Genomic DNA, 22625 nt, shown 5'->3' with positions numbered 1-22625 from the left:
AACCCTTACAAATCTGGGGGGGACAGCATTTTTACTCGCCACCTACACTGACCCCCGACACCTACCTGACACATACACTGACCCCCGACACCTACACTGACCCCCGACACCTACCTGACACATACACTGACCCCCAACACCTACACTGACCCCCGACACCTACCTGACACATACACTGACCCCCGACACCTACCTGACACATACACTGACCCCCGACACCTACCTGACACATACACTGACCCCCGACATCTACACTGACCCCCGACACCTACCTGACACATACACTGACCCCCGACACCTACACTGACCCCCGACACCTACCTGACACATACACTGACCCCCGACACCTACCTGACACATACACTGACCCCCGACACCTACCTGACACATACACCTACACTGAAATATGTAAAATGAAGTACAGCGCTAAATGAATAAATAAATGAATGTCAATAGATGCAATTATTAATCCTCAGGAACCGGATTAATAATTTACTGATTTTCATGATGTTATCCCTCAGGGCTTTCAGCATGTAAGCCTGTGAGGGAGGCAGAGCAACCGCCGATCAGCAGCAGTAAGGCCTCTTTCACACTGAGGAGTTTTTCAGGCGGTACAGCGCTAAAAATAGCGCTGCTATACCGCCTGAAAAACTCCTGCCCAGCCTTCTCAATGTGAAAGCCCGAGGGCTTTCACACTGAGGCGATGCGCTGGCAGGAGAGAAAAAAATCTCCTGCAAGCAGCATCTTTGGAGCGGTATGTATACCGCTCCTTCCCATTTAAAACAATGGGAAACCGCGGTAATACCACCCGCAATGCGCCTCTGCAGAGGCGAATTGCGGGTGGTATTAACCCTTTATCAGCCGCTAGCGGGGGTTATCAGCCGCTAGGAGAGTCACGCCACGTGTTAATGCACAGATAGTACTGACAGAGACCGTTACATGCCAAAAGCCCCCTCCAAGCCCCCCCTTAGGAATCGAATTAATGGATTTACTGAGCTTCATGATGTTATCCCTCAGGGCTTTCAGCATCATGTAAGGGGTTAAATTATGAATCCTGCTAGGTATTTGGCATGTCGAATTCCCTGAGGGATGCATTATATAGCAGGATTAACCCCAAGGGGTTAAATAATCCTGCTATATGATGTATCCCTCAGGGAATTCGACATGCCAAATACCTAGCAGGATTCATAATTTAACCCCTTACATGATGCTGAAAGCCCTGAGGGATAACATTATGAAGCTCAGTAAATCATTAATCTGATTCCTGAGGGGAGGGGACTTTTGGCATGTAACGGTCTCGCTGTCTATACTCTCCTCTCCCCAACTTTTAACTGCTGCTGCTGACCGGCGGTTGCTCTGCCTCCCTCACTCGTGACTCACTTTTTGTTGTCCATCGAGTTGTTCCACTTCCCGGTCCCAGATGAAGGCTCTGAGCATTTCCAGGTCCGGTCAGAGAGGAAGGGTGGAGAAGACGGCGGCGGCTTACAGATGCGCGGGCTGCCTTCGCGCATGCGCCGCCCGCGTTCAAGGACTGGCCAACCACGCCAGAGCACATGATCACATTCGCCCAATCCCAGGGCGCCATCTGCCGCAAAATGGCGGTGACAATAACGGTAACGGAGTTCAGAAAAATGACACAAGTCCTCCTAACCTGGGGGGGATTTTACAATACCTGTCCCCCCCGCATTATTTCCTGGGGGGGATTCGTCCCCCCCGTCCCCCCCGGTTCCTACGCCCATGCTTGTGCTCCTCCACCTTCCATTTGAGGATGCCCCACAGATGCTCAATAGGGTTTAGGTCCAGAGACATGCTTGGCCAGTCCATCACCTTTACCCGCAGCTTCTTTAGCAAGGCAGTGATTGTCTTGTAGGTGTGTTTGGGATCATTATCATGTTGGAATATTGCCCTGCGGTCCAGTCTCCGAAGGGAGGGGATAATGCTTTGCTTCAGTATGTCACACTACATGTTGGCATTCATGGTTCTCTCACTGAACTGTAGCTCCCAGTTCCGGCAGCACTCATGCAGCCCCAGAACATGACACTCCCATCACCATGCTTAACTGTAGGCAAGACACACTTGTCTTTGTACTCCTCACCTGATTGCCGCAACACACGTTTGACACCATCTGAACTAAATACATTTATCTTGGTCTCATCAGACCACAGGACATGGTTCCAGTAATCCATATCCTTAGTCTGCTTGTCTTCGGCAAACTGTGAACTTTCTTGTGCATCATCTTTAGAAGAGGATTCGTTCTGGGATAACAGCCATGCAGACCAATTTTATGCGGTGTGTGGTGTATGGTCTGAGCACTGACAGGCTGACCCCCCCCCACCACTTCAATCTTTGCAGGAATGCTGGCAGCACTCATACGTCTATTTTTCAAAGACAAGCCCTGGATCTGATGCTGAGCACATGTGTTAAATAGCTGCAAGGTTTGGCCACCGTGCTGCAGCTCAGTTTCAGGGTCTTATAGCCTAGGCCATCTAAATGTAGAGCAGCAATTCTTTGCCATGAGGTGCCATGTTGAAGTTCCACTGACCAGTATGAGAGAGTGAGTATGAGAGTGAGAACACCAAATTTAACACACCTGCTCCCCATTCACACCTGAGACCTTGTAACACTAACTAGTTGCATGACATCGGAGAGGAAAAATGGATAATTGGGCACAACATGGACATTTTCACTTAGTGGTGCACTCACTTTTGTTGCCAGCGGTTTGGACATAAATGCCGGTGTGTTGGGTTCTTTTGAGGGGACAGCAAATTTACACTGTTATACAAGCTGTACACTCACTAATTTACATTGTAGCAAAGTGTAATTTCTTCAGTGTTGTCACATGAAAATATATAATATAATATTTACAAAAATGTGAGGAGTGTAATCACTTTTATGAGATACAGTGTGTATGTATGTATGTATGTATGTATGTAGCGGCCTGCTACTTTTTAGCCAGCGCTGTTTTACATTTAGAGGGTAGTCAGAGTTCGTTGACTCAGACCGTATGATTCTTTCCAAATTTTGGCCTCTGTACTGTGAGTGACCACTATTGTTGTTTGGGGTGCCGTTACCACCCCAGGCCAAGGGTGGCAGCAGTCAGGTCATGGTGTTTTGGGTGTTCCCCTCTGGCAGCCAATCAATGGGGGTTGGTCGTTCCGCTGTGCATGCTGGGGAGGAGTTCTTAAGGGACAGACGCCATTGGTCCAGGGTCGTCGATCCTGGGTCTGTCGTCCCACAACCCCCCAAGAGTGGACCTCCTGGCCCCGGGTGTGTGTTCAAGTGTTCCTGGCTCCGGGACCACGTTTGTCCGGGGTTGTGATATACTAAGTAGGCCCGGTAGTCAAATTGGATCTACGTTTGCATAGTGGTCCTGTGCGGTCCTCCAGGGGTAGTGCTACATATTATATATATTTCCCATCTAATTTGTATTTTTATTATTCCCTTTATTTTTCCAAGAACACTCCAAAGTTAAGTTCAACATTCAGGCCCCCTGGCGAGTACCAATGTCAAAAATCTATTTATAGTCTATCCTCTGGAGTACCCTATCAAAATCATCTCTTCTCTGAGATAGTTGCAGGGCAAAGATACCCTTAAAATGTAGACCATCTACCTTGCCACCTTGAGTTTCTCTGAAATGTTGTCCGAACAGTTCGAGCCGAGGAAAGGTTCAGCCTGAACATCGCCTGTTCACCCATTCGGCAATTTGGGTATGCAGTGGGATGTTCGCCTGCCGAGTGCCCCACAATGCACTGAACGCCACACATTTCATTCTATGACCCTGATTTGATGAAGACAGTGCTCTGTGCCCAATCAGGGCACAGAGCACTGTCAGAGCCATGAGTGGACAAAGTCATGATGACTTTGCCCACTCATGGCTTAGTGCTCATAGTCCCACCCCACACTATAAAAGGTCCCTTTGCACCAGAACCTTTTGCAATGTGAAGTTGAAGATAAAGCAGAGTTCAGTTTGCTACTAGCTAGTTAGTGTGTTATTGTGACTCAGAGTGTAGTGTGAGTATAGTGTAGTGTTTAACCACTTTAGCCCCATAGGATTTGGCTGCCCAATGACCGGGCCATTTTTTTGTGATTTGGCACTGTCGCTTAAACTGACAATTGCGCAGTGGCTCCCAAACAAAATTCATGTCCTTTTTTTCCCACAAATAGAGCTTTCTTTTGGTGGTATTTTTTTCGCTATAAACAAAAAAGAGCTACAATTTTGAAAAGAAAAAGCAATATATTTGCTATAATAAATATCCCCCAAAAATATATATAAAAAAAAAAATCCTCAGTTCAGGCGGGTATGTATTCTTCTACATATTTTTGGTAAAAAAAAAAATGCAAATCGCGTATATTTATTGGTTTGCTCAAAAGTTAGTGTCTACAAAATAGGGGATAGTTTATGGCATTTTTATATATGTGTATGTAATAAATATACACACACACACACATTATATATATATATTTTAGAATCTGCGACTTTTATCATGACTGCGACATTATGGCGGACACATCGGACACTTTTGATGCTATTTTGGGACTATTGTCATTTATACAGCGATCAGTGCTATAAAAATGCACCGATTACTGTGTAAATGACACTGGCAGTGAAGGGGTTAACCAGCAGGGGGCGAGGAAGGGGTTAAGTGTGCACTAGGGAGTGATTCTAACTGTGTGGGGACTGGGCTTACTGTGACACGACACTGATCGCTGCTCGTTCTGGCACTCTGTGACGCAATCGTGGGACACCGGCGGACATCGAATCTGCAGGTCCAGCAGGCATGTGTGCGCCTGCAATGCGGTTTTTTTAAAGCAACGTACGGATACGTCCATATGCGCACAGGAGCCATTCTGCCGACGCATATCTTTGTTACACGGTCGGCAAGTGGTTAACACAGCATTGAATAACATTTAGTGCTGTATACAGTGCTTTTTTTGGTTGCTGCATGTGTTTTTTTTTTTCCCCCCTTTTTGTTTTTAATTTTCAGCTGCAGTTTTTCCAACTGTGACTCTGGTGTTCCCCCTTTCTTTATAATTTAATTTTTTTGTTATAGTTTTTACATTTCTGTCAGCGGCAGTCCTCAATTTAAAGTTCACCAAACTCCACTTTTCATTCAATAACGTGCATCCACTCACACATTTCTCACTTTCTATCACACTTGAGTAATTGCGCGGTCATGCAACACTGTATTCAAATAAAATTGTTATATTTTCTTATTTTTTTTTTTTAAACGGATAGAGATTTCTTTTGATGATATTTATTCACCACAGTGAAACATATAAAATATAGATGCGCTAATATTAACTTAAAAGGTGATAAAACGTACAAAGAAAACTAATCAGGGAGAACACTCCATAAACTGTGAATTACTAATATGTCCTTAATTAGTGCACAGTGATTAGCAGGATTCCATGCAGGGAAAAAAATCACTCTCTTCAATCTGAATGCTAATCCAGCCCTCCACCGCTGTGATCAGATGATACAGGCACTCAAGACAGGGATTGCATGAAAGAAAAGAGAAACCCATGAGTAAGTCGCGTGCCTGTGACGTAACGCGTAGGGAGGAGCCTGCGATCGAATCCGAGTGCATCGGATCGAGCTAAGGAAACAGCATACTGAGTGGCGTTTTCATGCTTTACTGAAAGCGGGGATTCGTGAGTGCATATGTCAATGCTCTGTGCATGTGTCAATGCTCTGATTACATTTTTTGATCTGTCATCGAATATTGCGCAATGAGAGGTTTTTTCTCTTTTCTTTCATGCAATCCCTGTCTGTGAGTGCCTGTATCATCTGATCACAGCGGTGGAGGGCTGGATTAGCATTCAGATTGAAGAGAGTGATTTTTTTCCCTGCATGGATTCCTGCTAATCACTGTGCACTAATTAAGGACATATTAGTAATTCACAGTTTATGGAGTGTTCTCCCTGATTAGTTTTCTTTGTACGTTTTATCACCTTTAAGTTAATATTAGCGCATCTATATTTTAGATGTTTCACTGTTTGGATTTGGTATCACTCAAGATAGCAGCTATATTATTTGTTTTTTTATTTAGGTGCACGTGGAATTGATTATTTAATTAGCGCTGTAGTATATTTTTCACATTACTTATTTATTCACCACAGTTTTTTTTTTTTTTGCTATAAAACAAAAAAAAAGTCAGAACTTTGAAGAAGGAATAAGTAATTTTTCAGCTTCACTGATGTGCACTGATGAGGCTGCACTGACAGGCATTGATAGGCTGCACTTATGGGCACTGATAAGGTGGCACTTATAAGATGTCACTAAAGGGCACTGATGAGGCACACATTTTCAGCACTGATGGGCACTCACAGGTGGCACTGATATGCAACACTGATGAGCACCAATGGGCAGCACTGATGGGCTGCACTGAAAGGTAGAACTGTTTGGCATCACTGATGTGCACTTACTGGCATCACTGAAAATCAGGGCACTGATTAACTGTGTAGGTTTCCCTTGTGAGTAAATACCACACTCTGAGGAGAGGAGAGCAGATAACTAGCATTTCCTTGTTTTACATGTGGTCAGCTGTGATATGACATTGTCCCAGAACAATAGAGCCACACCGCCGCCGCCATTTGCCTTTACGGCAAGGAGGTGGTTAATAACGTGAGGCTCTGCAACACTTCCTCACTCCACTAATGAGTATGCCATCCTGAAGTTTGCTAGGAACAGATTGCAGGAAGATATGAAGAAGTTTTCTGTTCAGAAAACTGCTGGCTGAGGTGAGACTGGGTCCTGAACACAGAGACAGTTTTATCATTGCTGAAAAAGAGGCACAGTACTGCTATACTGGTACATAGGGAAGCTGTACTGTAGAAAAAAAAACATAGGTGAACTTGGCCTTTTAAGGATTACCAGGTGACAACAATATTAAAACTTTTTACTTGAATTCTCAACTTGATATGCACTGCATTTTAAGATTCCACAGTAAAAGCATGCTATATTTTCTTCACTGAATCATCTTGGTGGTAATAGAAAATCCTTTGCTGTGTCAGCCAATGAGGAGGGAGAAATCTAGGAGAGCTTCTGCTCTCATGCACATCAGTGGTTTAGGATCGGGCTCAGGTGAGTATGGGGGGGGGGGTAAGGTGTGAACTGCACACTTTAAGCAGAGTTCCACCCAACTTTACAAAAGTCTTAAACTAAAGTCAACCCCTCGTTTTTGGATCTCTCTCTTTTTCGTGTACCAGGCAGGCCGCGGCAAAGTACATAATTTATTTTTCTGCGGCGAGCCCTCCTCCTCCCCCATGCTGCCTTTTGGGACTCATGTGTGTCCCAGAAGATGAGGTGGCCATTCAGAAAGCTCTGTGTGACTTGTGCATGCACAGTAGGAAACCGGTTGCAAAGGCTGAAAGCTCCACTGTCGGTTTCCCTTAGTTGCAATGGCAGCTCCTGCACCCAAGCCGGTGGACAAATCGGCCGAGGGGCGACATCACAGGCTCCCTGGACAGGTATGTGTCCTTATTAAAAGTCAGCAGCTACAGTATTTGACAACAAAAAAAAAAGTGTGGCTGGAACTAGAATGCATGAAGGTAAAAAAAAAACTTCAGCCTCTACAACCACTTTAAAGGAAAATAAATGCAGCTCTGAAAAACAAAAAAAATGTTGCTTTAGAAAAGGAATGCAACATTTTTGTTATACAATACATTTAAATAAACTATAAGCCATGTTGGATCACTTAAGGCTGGCCCTTTTTGCAGATACAGCTATGTAAAACATTACAAATAATAGCAAATTGTAGTATGATCAGCTAAGGGTGATACCAAGCAACAGAGAAGCCAATTCAATTCCATTTTTACATAAATCTGTGCAAGCATGCCTAAGGCAATTGTCAAAACAAAGAAAGAGATCCCAAAGAAGTCGGTATAATGCTCAACCTCAAATGGTAATGTAAACAACTGTACTTTATTAAGGACTATAGTATAAAATAGAAAGAAGACAGAGACGTGTCATAACACATCTCCACCTCTCACCCTAAGGCTCGGTTCACACTGGTACGACAAACACAGACATTGGGAGCTCATGTTGCAAGACGTGTGAAAATCAATGTCGTCTTAACTGATCCGACACAAGTCGGTCCAACTTTGAAAAAGGTTCCTGCACTACTTTGGTCTGACTTTGATTCTACTTCAGCCCATTGAAGTCGGATCAAAGTAGGATCCTTGTCCTAACCATCTGACATGTGATTACAGCAGCAGTAAAGGGAATTTATGTCACACTGGGATTGTTTTGATTGGTCAAAGGACAAGTCAGACTATCACAAAGTTGGATCAAAGTAGTATCCTGTTCATTCAAGTCGGATGGATGCAAAACCAATGTAGGACTGATGTCGCAGAACAAAGTAGGATAAAAGTCGTATGACTGTCGTGTAGTACCAGTGTGAACCCAGCCTGAGGCCGGGTTCATACTGGTATGACACGACTGTTGTATGACTGTTGATCTGACTTTGCCCTGCGACATCTGTCCTACATCGGTCCTACTTCCATCCGACGTGAATGAACAGGATACGATTTTGCTCCGACTTTGAGATAGTTTGACTTCTTTGACCAATCAAAACAATCCCAGTGTGACATAAAACAGACCAAAGTTGAACCAAAATCGCGCAGGCACCCTTTTTCGAAGTCGGACCGAAAGAAGCACAGACGTTCGGCTTCTTTCGGCAACTAGTGACGCGCTGTATGCGCCGGTCGGAAGGATGTCGCTCACTTAGGAACGCCTAGTCCCGCACATTACATACCCGGAAGCGGCGGTGAAAATAAGGAATGTGCTGCACTGAAAAAAAAAACACAGCCGATTGTCATTTAGACAACTCGGCTTAATGTCATGTTAAAACATTTTTTTTTGGGTGAACCCCCGCTTTAAGGAATTGCACAAATGTGCGATAAAGGGATAGCAGGTGGCGGAAAAAATGATGGACAATCCACAGAAACCTAACATAATGTCATGATACACAGTAGATTAATTTCTTCATTAAACCTGTGAAAATGTATTGCTATAATGGAAGATTAATGATTGATGATAGGCAGGGCATCCATACATTGCAGACTTGTTAAAGCAAGTTTCTAGATGGGATAAATTACCTTTCCATGTCAGGGTAGACTGTTTGAAATCTAAATGTAACAATTAAGGTTATCCAACATCTAGATCCATGCAGTATCTAGGTCAGTGATACTATATTGTGGTTTTGAGCAGATTGGAAACAGTGAGTTGCAATTAATGTATCCTGACCGGCCGTGCTGCATGCTCGGATAAGGGTCTGGTATGGATTTTTCCCCTTAAAATCCATACCAGACCCAAGGGCCTGGTATGCTCCTGGAGGGGGAACCCATGCTGTTTTTTTATTTAAAATTTGGCGTGGAGTTCCCCCTCGAGATCAGCAAAGGACAAGTCGCATGCCAAAGTCGGAGCATGCAAGATCAAAGTCAGACCAAAGTAGTACATGGAGTATTTTCAAAGTTGTACCGACATGTGTCGGACCAGTTAAGATTCCCATAGGGAAACATTGATTATCACACGTCATGTGACATTAGTGTGAACCCGACCTAAAGCATAAGTTGGTAAGTGAGGGCACATGAGGGGAGCACAACACCTGATTGCCATTATCTGCACATTATGTGGAGCACGGATTGCACTTTAGAAGATTTGATTTTTGCACTGTGAAGACTGCATGGACTTTATTTATGAACTGCTTATTACTATTGTTTTTTGTTTAATTAAGGAGGTTAGGATTTAAAGGGGCTGTAAACATTTGTGTTTTTTCACATTAATGCATCCTATGTATTACGGTGAAGAAACACCTTGCAGTGTCCAGCCCCCCGGTTTACTTGCCTGAACCCCGCATTGCTCTCTCCATGATTTCTTGGCTCTTCATTGGATAGATTGATGGCAGCGCAGCCATTAGCTCCCGCTGCTGTCAATCAAATCCAATGACGCGAGTGCCACGGCGTGGCCGAGTCATACAATTGGCGTCTATAAACGCCGAGTGTGTGATACAGGAGCGTGCCCGCAAGCTAACCCCCTCAGGAGAGAGCTTCCCAGAGGGGGTTATCTAATGTGGGGAGGAGCCATGAGAGCCACCGTGAGAACCCCAGAAGAAATCCTTCCCCATTCTGCCACTGTTATACCTGCCGCACTCCTCTCCTATACATACTTACATACTACACCCATCATCCCCTCCGCACTCCTCTCCTATACATACTACCCCCATCATCCCCTACACACTCCTGTCCTAAATATACTACTGTCACGTACCTGATGGTTGTTAGCCCAAATTGCAGAGGACGGCCTCCCTTATGGCTCCCACTCGTGGCCCCCTGATAGGATAACAGTAGGCACAGGAGTAAGGAGCGGCACGGGTGCCTGGTAGGATCAACAAGAGGATGTGAATCAGTCCAGCAGAACCTTCTTTGCAGGAACTGGAATACAGGAACTGGATCAGCTCAGCAGACTGGATCAGCTCAGCAAACTGGACTGGAACTAGGAACAGACTGGAGTCGTTCAGCTGGACCGGAACTAGGAACAGACTGGAATCGTTCAGCTGGACCGGAACTAGGAACAGACTGGAATCGTTCAGCTGGACTGGAACTAGGAACAGACTGGAATCGTTCAGCTGGACTGGAATTAGGAACAGACTGGAACCGTTCAGCAGACTGGATGGTCAGACAGGCCGGGTCGGTTATCGGGTGGACAGCGAGGTAGTCAGAACAGGCCAAGGATCAGGTGCAGGCTGATGGCTGGAATAGTCACAGGTAAGCCAGGGTCTTCCACAGGTTAAGTCTCAGATCAGGTTTCAGATACACAATGCTGTAGAGCGGACGGCAGGGATGGTGTGTCAGAGGCCAGCTTAAATACCCCGCCTGGCTCCAACAGGGGTGTGCACATGTGCACGCACACGCGATTGCAGCCGTGATCGGGAACCGAAAAGTGTGAGTCGCCTGTTTCTGGCAGGATCTTCATGACAACTACCCCCATCATCCCCTCCACACTTCTCTCCTATACATACTACCCCCATCATCCCTCCACACTTCTCTCCTTTACATCCTTTACATACTTCCCCCATCATCCTCTCCTATACATACTACCCACCTGGCTGCTCCCACCCTGTCCTCTCATCCACCTGGCACCTGTCCTCCCATCTCTCACTGGCCGCCCTCACTCTGGGACCACAGGGACACTGTCACTGGCCACTGTCAAGTGACAGTCTGCATCTGATGACAGGCAACTGTGGCAAGTGACAAGCTGCATCTGATGGCAGGCGACGGTGGCAAGTGACAGACTCAGGGCTCCCACTGATTCTGTATTATGGTGAGTTAAACTATTTCATGTTATATTACAATGTAATAATAGAAATAATGCGCTTCAATTATCTTGGCACTATACCAACCATGGTGCCATGATGATTGAAGCACCAGCACCAGCACCTGTAATATAAATACATCCATTATATAATATTTATTTTCTAGTATATAGGTCCATATTCAATAACGAAGACATCGTTGCATGGATTAACCAATATGTTGGCACAAGCTTTGCGTTTCATGAACATCAGAGTAAATAGCCTGGCTCTGGGTCTAATCAATACCAGTTTCAGCAAAGTGGTAAGTCCAAAAAATGTCATGGTAATGTTATAATTCATACACTGAATAAACCAATTTATGTTAACAGGGAAAGAGCAATTCATGTTTGTTTAAAGGATGTTACTCAGAAAAGATTAAGCTATTCCCAGCTCACAGGTGCTCATTTCTCTGGGGTCTGTTTCTTCCACACACGACTCTGAAGTTGCACACCTCTTCCAAAGGGTAAAAATAAAAAAAATTTCAGCACAAGCAGACATTCCACCCAGACTCGTACCCCCTAACATATTTCACCCCTTACCGGGGCTTAATCAAAGAGCATTAATAAGGTAACTACTGCCATATCGCCCATGTGACCACTATGGGGCCCGAGGCAAAGGGAGGCCAGGTGAGAAACAGAAGAGTGAGATTTGTCCTTGACCTGTCCTGCCCTGGCAGACCTTATTTAGTAGTTCTGCATCTGTGCATCTTCCTTCCAGGCAGCAGCACATACATAAAGGCTAAGTACAAGCAGTAGCAGAGGTTGCTGCAGTAGGGAGAGACTGCTGATGTGGACCTTTTGAGGAAAATAAGAGCTCATTCAAAATGACCAGACAAGCAATAGCAGAGTTGGTTGCTGGAACAAAGAAGTTGTATAGTATTCATCACGCTCCTTATGGCTTGGGTCACACAACAAGCAGGTCATGTGCCACGTTTGAGTGGGCCCACCAGCCCATTCATTTCAATTAGATGCTGTACCTGTGGAAAATGTGGGGGGAGGGTAAGTCCCAGACTTTTTTTTTTAAATGCAGCCACACAGAACCACATTGTGCTATGGCACCATGTGGTTTTGCGTACAAGAAAATGCATCACATTTTCTGATATGTGAGGGTGCAATTAAAAATGAATGGCATCCCTGTTGATCTGCTAAACAGCAACATGATTTACCTGCAATTTGGGAACACGTGCAAACATAACAGGAAGGCCCCGCCCGGTCCGCAGCCGAATCCTGTGTCCTAGCCAAAGGCCTGGAGGGGGACGGAGATGCCACCCTCTCGGCCAGGTCCCGCTGACATTGAAAATTCCTCCCAACTCCAGCAGCCAAAGCCTGACGCTTGGCCCCGAGAGCTGAAGGGTCCGAATCCGGGCTCACCCGAGGGGTCTCATCAGGCCTAAAGCACGCCGGAGGCAACGGGGCAGGAGGAACTGAGCCCTGCCCCGACCCCTGCAGCAGCCCAGATAGCTGGGAGTTCAGCCCCTGCGCGCCATTCGCCTCAGCAGCCGAACGCAGCTGCTCAACCAGGCCATCAAAAGTCTCCATCGCTAAGGTAAGACACTAAGCACAAAATTCCCTGTCTATGTCCTCTCCTTTTGCCTTGCTGCCCGGAAATGTGCTAACCCCTCCCTCTGCCCGGGGTCAAAATTAACTACTGCTCCTCCCATTCCCAATGACCAAAACTCCCCCCTTCACTCCCATAAACATCCTATGACCACTTCCTGGTCTTCTCCCCACAGCTTTCCCTAGTCATGCTGGCCCTACACCCAGGTTCCCTCTAGCTCCGGGCCTGTTCTTTAATCACCAGGCACTAAAAGTGAAATCGTGATGAGGCTTAGGTGCAATGCAGAGGCTTGTGCAAACTTTCCAAAGTTTTCATATATTAATTTTAAAATCGTTTCTAAAACCATTATTGGGCTTAGTCAATAAAATATGTAATTGTGATATAAGCCACTCAAAATCTATCGTACTTGACTGGTCTCAAAAATTTCATACATTTTTGCAGAGAAAGATATCTCCCTGAAAATGACATGCAGTTGACTAGCTTTTCAGTTCACAATTTGCACTTGACACAGCCCTTCTCTCTTCTTTCTGAAAACGGGGAAGGATGGGCCAGGTCAACTTACTATGGGTAGACTTTACCAATTCAATCCTTCCCAGACTTATGTTACCGATCACTGAGCCTGGGAACCATCCGGCTCCGGCAGTGTCTTTCCATAGAGATAAGCGATGGCAAGATGGTCACCGCTCAACTCTATGCCCTTGGAGGATCGGAGCAACGTCATGATGTGACTTCTGGTTCTTGGACATGTAAACATGTGTGTTTTGCTTTAATTAAAAAAAAAAAAAAAATTATTTTTGATCTTGCTTTTAACCACTAGCTGACCAGCCACCGCCATTCTACGGTAGCAGGTCGGCTATCCTGTGCAAATCGCATAGCTGTACGTTGGCCCTTTAACTAGCTATAGCAGGCGCACGCCCGCTGTACGGCAGGGGACCCTATGCGCGTGGCTGATGGGCGTAATGTCTGCCGGCTATACGCGATCATGGGCACGACAGCCAGAATGGGGATGTGTGTGTGTGTGTAAACCTATACATCACCATTCTGTAAGGCGAGGAGAGACAGATTGTCTGTCTGCCTGTCTGTCTGTTCCAACTTGTTTAGGAACAGCGATCTGGCTCCTCCTCTAGTCAAATGCATCCCCCCCACAGTTAGAGCACTGATCGCTGTATAAATGTCAATGGTCCCAAAAATGTATCAAATGTATCAAAAGTGTTCGCTCTGTCTGCCGCAATGTTGCAGTCTCGCTAAAAATCGCAGATCGCCGCCATTACTAGTAAACAAATGCCATAAATATAGCCCCTATTTCATAGATGCTATAACATTTGCGCAAACCAATCAATATACACATATTGTGTGTGTGTTTTTTTTTTTTTTTGCAAAAAATAAAAACCACAGAGGTGATCAAATACTCTTGACCTCCTCTGTAACTCTAAACTGGCAACCTGTACACATTTTTACAGTGTCACCTCTGGAGATTTTTAAGTACCATAGTTTGGCTTAATTCCAGGAGAGTGCAATTTTTAAAGCATTACATGTTGGGTAGCTACCGTATTTATTGGCGTATAACAAGCACCTTAACTTTGAGAGGGAAGTTTCAGGAAAAAAAACTAAATTTTAAATAAAGAACTTTGAAGCAAAATAAGGATCGGTGCCCATCAATGCAGTCTGATCAGTGCCCATAATTGATTGATTTAATTGATTGATTTTAATATTTCTTTACAGCGCCACATACACCCTAAAGGGTGTGTCTAAGCGCTGGAAGGAGGTCCGCTGGTCTATTCTGGACCAAAAAGCAATCCAAGAAAAAGAAAGGAAAAAGACTTCATAGACGAACTGATAGCTCGTGTACATAAAAGAAAAGCGAAACCATGTAAAATATCAACAATAAAAACAAACGGTAGCAAGGGGGTTTGGAGTGAGGGGGACATAGGAAAAGGGGAGGAGGGGCCAGGTAAGTTTAATTAGGCGTAGTCATGATCAACTTGCCCCAAAGAGGAATGTTTTCAGAGCCTTTCTGAAGGTAATAAGAACAGTAAACTTCCTCAAAGGCAACGGGAGAAGGTTCCAAAGCGAGGCGGCTCTGGCTCTGAAGGATCGGCCACCGAACAAAATCAACATTACTGGAGGGATGGCAGAAAAGTCCTGATCGGCCAATCTCAGTGCCCTGGGGGGATGGTAATGTATGGCCATGTTATTAATGAACAATGGGCCATGTTGTTTGAAGGCCCTGAACATAACACACAAAGCCTTCAATTTGATCCTCCTTGCGCATGGGAGCCAATGAAGTAGTCTGAGAACGGGTGATATATGGTCCCATCTTGAGGTCCCCGTAATCAACCTAGCTGCCTGGTTCTGCACCATTTAATAGGGAGTCCAAGGTATACCACATTGCAAAAGTCAAGGCGTGAGATGACTAAGGCCTGTACTAGTGTATTTCTATGTGTTTGGGAGAGCAGATGTTTTACCCGTCGCAGCATCCGAAGATAGTAAAGGGCATTCTTGGTACAATTCCTCACCTGTGGAATCCATGAAAGTTTATTGTCAAATATGACGCCCAGGTTTCTTACTTGGCTGGATGGAGTGGGACATGGGCCCATTGATACGGGCCACTCTGCAAGCAGGTTTAAGCTTTGTGTTGGACCTGTAAGAAGTTTTGGATACGTTCAGGGCCAAACGATTGTCCTTCATCCATGTCTGGATAGATGAGAGGCAGCAGGAAAGAAGGTGGGCTGCCGTGGGGTTGAGAGCATCACTGGCCACAATTTGTATGTCGTCAGCGTATACCTGAGTGGCCAACCCCCATGAAGAGATATCTACCACGGGCCTCACATAGCAATTAAACAGCCACGGCGAAATTGCCGAGCCCTGAGGGACCCCGCAAAGAAGGGGCACCCTCGCTGACCTAAATGAGCCCAATATTACTTGGAATGTTCTGCCTGTCAGGAAATTGCGTATCCAGGTAAGGGGTACACCTGTAATATAGAACTCGTCCTGCAGCCGAGCCAGGAGGATCTTGTGGCTGACAGTATCGCATAATTGCAGCCTCTAATGCAGGCATGTCCAAAGTCCGGCCCGTGGGCCAAATGCTGCCATTGGACATCTGTTCTGTCTATAATAGGAGGTGGGACTTCGTATTAAAGAGGTCGCTGAGTAAACAGGAGATTCTCCTGTATGTAATCTGTTGGTGCTCATCCTGCCCCCCTCCCGGTCCCCTCCAAGACTGCAGATGGGCATCGATCAGGCTGCACTGATGGCAATGGTAAGGCTGCATTCAGGGCAACGGTGAGGCTGCATTAATAGCAATGGTGAGGCTGCAGATGGACACTGATTAGGCTGCATTGATGGGCACTGACCCTTATTTTGCTTTACAGTTCTTTATTTAAAAAAAAAAAATAATTCCTGAAACTTCCATCTTAAAGTTAAGGTGCGTGTTATACGCCGATAAATACGGTATATCCAAATAACACGCTCGAGATCATCTGTTCACCACACAGCCAAAAAGGCAATAGAATTCTTGTTGGGCATTGTGTATTAGTGCTTAGATCGAATTGTAATGGTTCAAAGAATGTCCGGCAAAATAGTCGGCCCTCACACATATTCACTTCATCAAATCTGGCCCTCTTTAAAAAAAAGTTTGGACACCCCTGTTCTAATGTGTCCCTCATTGCAGCCTGTTTAGTGCCTATCTGCAGCCTGTAAGATGCCCATCATAATCCATAAAACATGGACCAGAAAGATTCACATGCACTGAATATTTGGAGTCACATTGACAAAAATAGAAACCTATGCAACTTTGTATAATGAAGAAATGTCTGGTTTTAAAGACCTAAACAGGAAAGCAACAGGAAAAAAAAACACCACAGACAAAATGCATATATGCCATAAACAGAACAAAAGATAAAACCCAAAGACTACACTGTTTAAACATTGTAGTCTAGTTCTTATTGTTCTTTAAATTGTGAATTTTGGAATGTGCCTTAAAGGGTCACTAAAGGATTTTTTTTAGCTAAATAGCTTCCTTTACCTTACTGCAGTCCTGGTTTCATGTCCTCATTGTTCGATTTTGCTTTGATGTTGCTGTAATTCCTCTCTGTTCTGGACACTTCCTGGTTGTCTGTTTCCTGATCACCACAGTACTGGGAGATTTCTCACTGTGGTGACTAATCAAGGAGGTGTCTCTAAAACCCCTCAGCACCAATCCAGTTTCGGTTTGCAAAACCTTCACTGCCCTCTATTGGCTATTTGTCTCTGTACATCAGAGAACCAGGAAACAACAGCAAAAACTAAACTGTAGGTACATTATATGACTGGTTTTTATCTATTTTTAATCATTTTTAAAAGGAATCAGTTAACTATTATGTATATATACCCTGTAAACGGTCATTTCGGCAAAAAAAAAAAAAAAAATTCTTTAGTGACCCTTTAAGGCTGCTCCATCAAAAAATAATCATCATTTAAAATCCCAACAAGACACATCCCTTGGGAATATGACTTTCATGCATTCATCTCCTTTTATGCCTTAACAAAAAACGATAATAAGTCACTAAAAGAAGATGACATTCCAGCTTATACTCTTGTACAAATATGATAATAATCTGCATTATAGGTGGTACATGAAGGCTGTTATTGGGAGTCTTTGATTTTAGTGTTTGCGTTGTTCCTATAATAAGTACAAATAGAGAAAATAACACATCCAGACCCATTTCCAGAAGTTTCACATGATTGTGTCAATAACCACATGAAAAGATCTTTGCAGCCTCGCCAGTGCCACATTACACATCCGCAATCTCCTGTGTATCCGGCGCTCAGTCACTCACCCTCACCTGGCTCTTATGATAGACAAAACAGTGGTCCAATTTGCGGGCCGGACTGTGTGTGGCTGAGCGCCGGATACACAGGAGATTGTGGCTCTGTGTAATCCAGCGGTGCTCGTGTCTTCCTTCCATTCCGAGACATAACACGCACACACTATTTCCCCCTGATTTTCAGGGGAAAAAAGTGTTATATGCCGATAAATACAATATTTACTTGGCGTAACATCATCTTTCATGTTATACAAAAACATTGGGGTATATTGTGTGTGTGTGTGTGTGTATGTGCTATATAAAGTGTGTTTGTTTTTTTTTTGTTTTTTTAAATGCTACACAAAAACCATGTATATGTTTAGGTCATCCAAGTAATTTTCTAGCAAAAATTACTGATTTTTGATTTGTAAACAACAAATATAAGAAAAAGGCCTGGTCGTTAAGTGGTTAATTATAGTTACCTCTTATACAAGCAACATGTGAAAGGATTACTTTTACTAAACCGCTGCTTAACATTTACAGATACTAAAGACTCCAGACATAGCGTCAAAACTGATTCCTCTTGGGGTTCACAGGTATGTATAATGTTTATATAATAACTAAATAATGTCTAATAGAAAATAAGTCCCACAATCGGCTTCCGTGTGAAAGTGAATGCACCACCATTCTAAAACCAAGCAGTTTGCCACACAAAGTAGACCCTCAAATTATAGTGGTCACAAAATGCCTTTATAGTTGACTTCCATTCACTTGACCATTAATTTGTGACTGGATTAGGCAATGTATCTTCTTGTTTAGCCACCTGGAATGCTGGACAGTGCCTGAACAATTCCTTGGATGATCCTGCCTTGAACCTTGTTTGTCTTAAACCTTGAACCTTTTTGCTCCTCCTATGAACTTCCTAATTTAAGCCATGTCTCTGCACTTCCTGTTTGGCAGATTATTGTGCTCTGTTCAGCCAGTATCTTGCTCTTGTCTTCCCTGCTGCCATACATGATTGCTACCACTTGTTATCGACCCTTGGCTTGTTCCTCGACTATGCTTCTGGCCTGAATTTCACACACCAGGAACATAAGAGGCATCAGTAATAACAACCAATGCGCTCCAACACCCAGAAGCTGAAAATGCCAGGACCAAGGAAAAGAACATATATTAAAATAAAAAACAACATTTGTTCTGGATACCGGAGGCAGAGGGGGGCACCCTCCAGGTAACCAGCCACCCTCCAGCTCCTGAAAAACAAACTCCTTAGGAACTTTTATAATCACTTGTCTAATATAGTGCCATCTTATGTATAATTAAAAAATTGCATGCCAATAATATTAACACATCCAGAGTACAAAAATGATACGTACAATAAAATATGTAAATAATTATATTACAAGAAAGAGGCAACTGATATAGTCATAAAAAATAAAAACCAATAATATAAAAATATGTTTGATAATATTAACCATTATTTATGAAACTGCTTACAACCCACTCTATGTTCATCCCAAAAGGGGTGAATGTTTTGACGTCATATATCCAGTGAGTTTCTCATTTCGAGATGTCTCACCTGATATACTGTTTTTTCATGACCGCACACATAATGCTTCAAAACATGTCCAGAGAACAGATGCCTAATATTAGCTTATGTTCCTTTAGTCTGTATAAGTTTGCTTCTTGTCATAGTTGAGGGATAATTTATGAACCACTTGCCTACAGGGCATTTACACCCCCTTTCTGCCCAGGCCATTTTTCAGATTTCATCGCTGTCGCACTTTGACAATTGCACGCTACAATAAATAAAATTGTTATATTTTTCTTCACACAAATACAGTAGAGCTTTCTTTTGGTGGTACTTAATCAATTTTTTTGACAATTTTTTTAAAACAATTTTTTTTTTTTTACTTTGTTTCTGTCAGTAAATTGTATAACAAAGTAATTTTTTCTCCTTCACTGATGAGGCGGCACGTATGGGCATTGGTGGGGTGGCACTTATGGGCACTGATTAGGAGGCAATAATATGCCGCACTTATGGGCACTGTTAGGTGGCACTGATGAGCACTGTTAGGTGGCACTGATAGGCGACACTGGTGGGCACTGATAGGCGGTACTGATGGGCAACACTGGGCATTGATGGACAGCAGTGATGGGCGGCACTGATGGCCATCACTAACTGGCATCACTAATGAAAACTGATTGCTGGCAATGGTGGGCACTGATTGGTGACACTGTTGACGCTATAATGTAATCAGGGCACTGATCAGTGCCCTAATTACACATCGTGTTGCCCCCTGTGAGGAGATGCTGCTGATCGGTACTTCTCGCCACACACTGTCAGTGTGAGGAGCGACGATTACCGATTCCATGTTTACATGTGGCCAGCTGTGATTGGACACAGCCGATCACATGGTTAAAGAGCTGAGGACGCGGCTTTTTTTACAGAGGTTGCGCCATGTCCTAGCAACATGGCGTGGCCGCCGCGTCATATGACGGCGTCCCAGAACGAGAGCTGCACCGCCCCGCCGTCATTTGACGGTGGGCGGGTGGCAACTGGTTAAAGACACAAAATTTCTCTCACCATGAAATATAATTTAGGCCCCTTTCATACTAGGGCGGGAGGTGCGTCGGTGGTAAAGCCAATTTTGCGGCGCTATTTGGCCGCTAGCGGGGTGGTTTTACCCCCGCTAGCAGCTGAGAAGGTGTTAAAAACCACTGCAAAGTGCCTATACCGCCGCTTTGCCGGCGGTATAGCCGTGGTGTCCCATTGATTTTCAATGGGCAGGAGCAGTATACACACCGCTCCTTCACTGCTCCAAAGATGCGGCCAGAAGGACTTTTTTTACCATCCTGCTAGCGTACCGCTCCAGTGTGAAAGCCCTCGCACTGGAGACACAGCAGCGGCTGTTTAGGGTTGGTTTGCAGGTGCTATATTTAGCGCAATACCGCCTGCAAACCGCTCCAGTGTGAAAGTGATCTTATAGCATATGTAAGTCAATTGGAGTCAGAGACGCTTTTCCTCCATTTAAATTTAATATTTAAAGCAGACACGGGATGGGCAACTTAACTTTAATGTACTTTACATGCAGATTGTGATTCTTGCAGTATTTCAGAATAACTTTGGTGAGGGAATCTCATCATTGTCAATGTTCCCTGCCAGCATTACATAGGGGTTGATTTACTAAAGGCAAATCCACTTTGCACTACAAGTGCACTTGGAAGTACAGTCGCTATAGATCTGAGGGGAAGCTTTTTATCATCCAATTTAGTACAAGCAAAAATGCTTTTTCTGTTTTGCATGTGCCCCTCAGATCTACAGCGACTGCACTTCCGAGTGCTCTTCCAAGTGCACTTCTAGTGCAAAGTGGAATTGCCTTTAGTAAATCCCATAGTGTTTCTAAATTCTCCCTCTACTAATGGCAATTTAAATCTATAACACACACAAAAACTCAAATCATAAAATTATTGCAAACATGTTGCTTATTCTGAAACTTCTCACATGTATGTATGTAAAATAAGCAGAGGCTCTAGAGAATATTTTATGTCACACCGTATTTTTGTGCAGCAGTTTTTCAAACACAATTTTTTTGGTCAAAAACACAATATAATACCCAATTGTACAGTAACATATATAAAAAATTATGTTATACTGAGTAAATAGATACCTAACATGTCGCACTTCAAAATTGTGCATGCTCGTGGAATGGCGGCAAACTACGATTGTTCTGTTCTCGCTACACATTTGCCCCTGGCGTGTATGTAGCTCAACATACAGCTTAAACCTTGCATCCTAAATAACTGGACTGTCTGTAACTTTGGATCTTTATTACAATGAACAGATGGTGGCCATATAAGATGCGTATGAATAATGGTTAAACTAGAGATAAACAAATAAATGAACATATAAGAATTATATGAACACAAACAAATGTATACTAGGCATATAGATAAACAGTCTTTATTATACCAGCGATGCTGTCCCAGGAGGATCAAGACTTAGGAAACATGTGGTGCAGGCTTAGCTGACTCCATGTGGACTGTCCAGTGGAAAGGAGATGAAAGAGTGGTGATAGGAAGTGAAGACAGTTTTCAGTAACACAACAGGAAATGTACATTACCATAGAACATTGCCCATCAGCAGTCCTTTGTTAAGAGTGACATCTAGTGGACAATATTTGAATTACAAGTCCAGAAGCTATTACTGTATTTCCTTGTAGGCCAAAGGCATGATACTCCCTGCCTGGTATCATAAGATGCCACTATCTATTTCTCAGAGCACTGTAGGGATAGGTTTCCTTTTCAAGATACAGTCAATCTCCTTAGCATAGGTTTCATGCTGTACAGTAGGGATGATAAAATCCTGGGACTGTCGGAGCTCTCATGCTGAACTGGTCCTTTGACAATGATGCCATTCTTTGCGGTCACAGCTGTTTCAGTCACCTTTGAAAGAGTGAGCTATATAGATAAGACCAGAAATAACTCGAACAAGCGCCTTCCATTTTGAGAATCTGGTAAATCTTTCAGATTTAAGCTGGCAGTCTGAAGTTGCAGTCTGAAATGTTGAGATCTCAGGACGGATGTCAGTATCTGAGTCTGGATCTACTAATTCAATAGTGTCGCTCCTAGGAACAGTCTGTTCTGCATTGTACAAGAATGCAGGTCCTGTAAACCATGTTGTGTCTTTAAGGGTTACATGCAGCAACAGCTCTTGTAGCATGGTCTGCAGGATTATGGTCGGTAGGTACGTAGTGCCATTGTGTTGGATAAGTGGATCTCCTAATCCTCAACACTGTTGTTGACGTAAACATAGAAACGTCTGGTCTCATTATAGATGTAGCCTAGCACTAACTTGCTGTCAGTGTAGAGATGGATATCCTTGCGGTCAATGTCAATCTCTGAGGTTAAAAGTTCTGCTAGTTCAACG

At 44.0% G+C, this 22625-nt stretch overlaps 1 protein-coding gene across 4 annotated transcripts in view; it reads left to right on the top strand.

The window, feature by feature from the left end:
- The window catches only part of LOC120937582 (dehydrogenase/reductase SDR family member 4-like), a 156346-nt gene that overhangs the window by 92008 nt on the left and 41713 nt on the right, over positions 1–22625 (top strand). For all 4 annotated transcript variants that reach the window (XM_040350950.1, XM_040350927.1, XM_040350935.1 and 1 more), the window contains 2 exons: positions 11482–11616; positions 18239–18291. In XM_040350950.1, the coding sequence (XP_040206884.1) occupies positions 11482–11616; positions 18239–18291 (188 nt within the window). The remainder of the gene's footprint in view (positions 1–11481; positions 11617–18238; positions 18292–22625) is intronic.

The sequence above is a fragment of the Rana temporaria genome, chromosome 1 (assembly GCF_905171775.1).
Source record: "Rana temporaria chromosome 1, aRanTem1.1, whole genome shotgun sequence".
Lineage (NCBI taxonomy): Eukaryota > Metazoa > Chordata > Amphibia > Anura > Ranidae > Rana > Rana temporaria.
The sequence above is the reverse complement of the archived record's forward strand: the minus strand, read 5'-3'. Positions and strand labels throughout refer to the sequence as shown.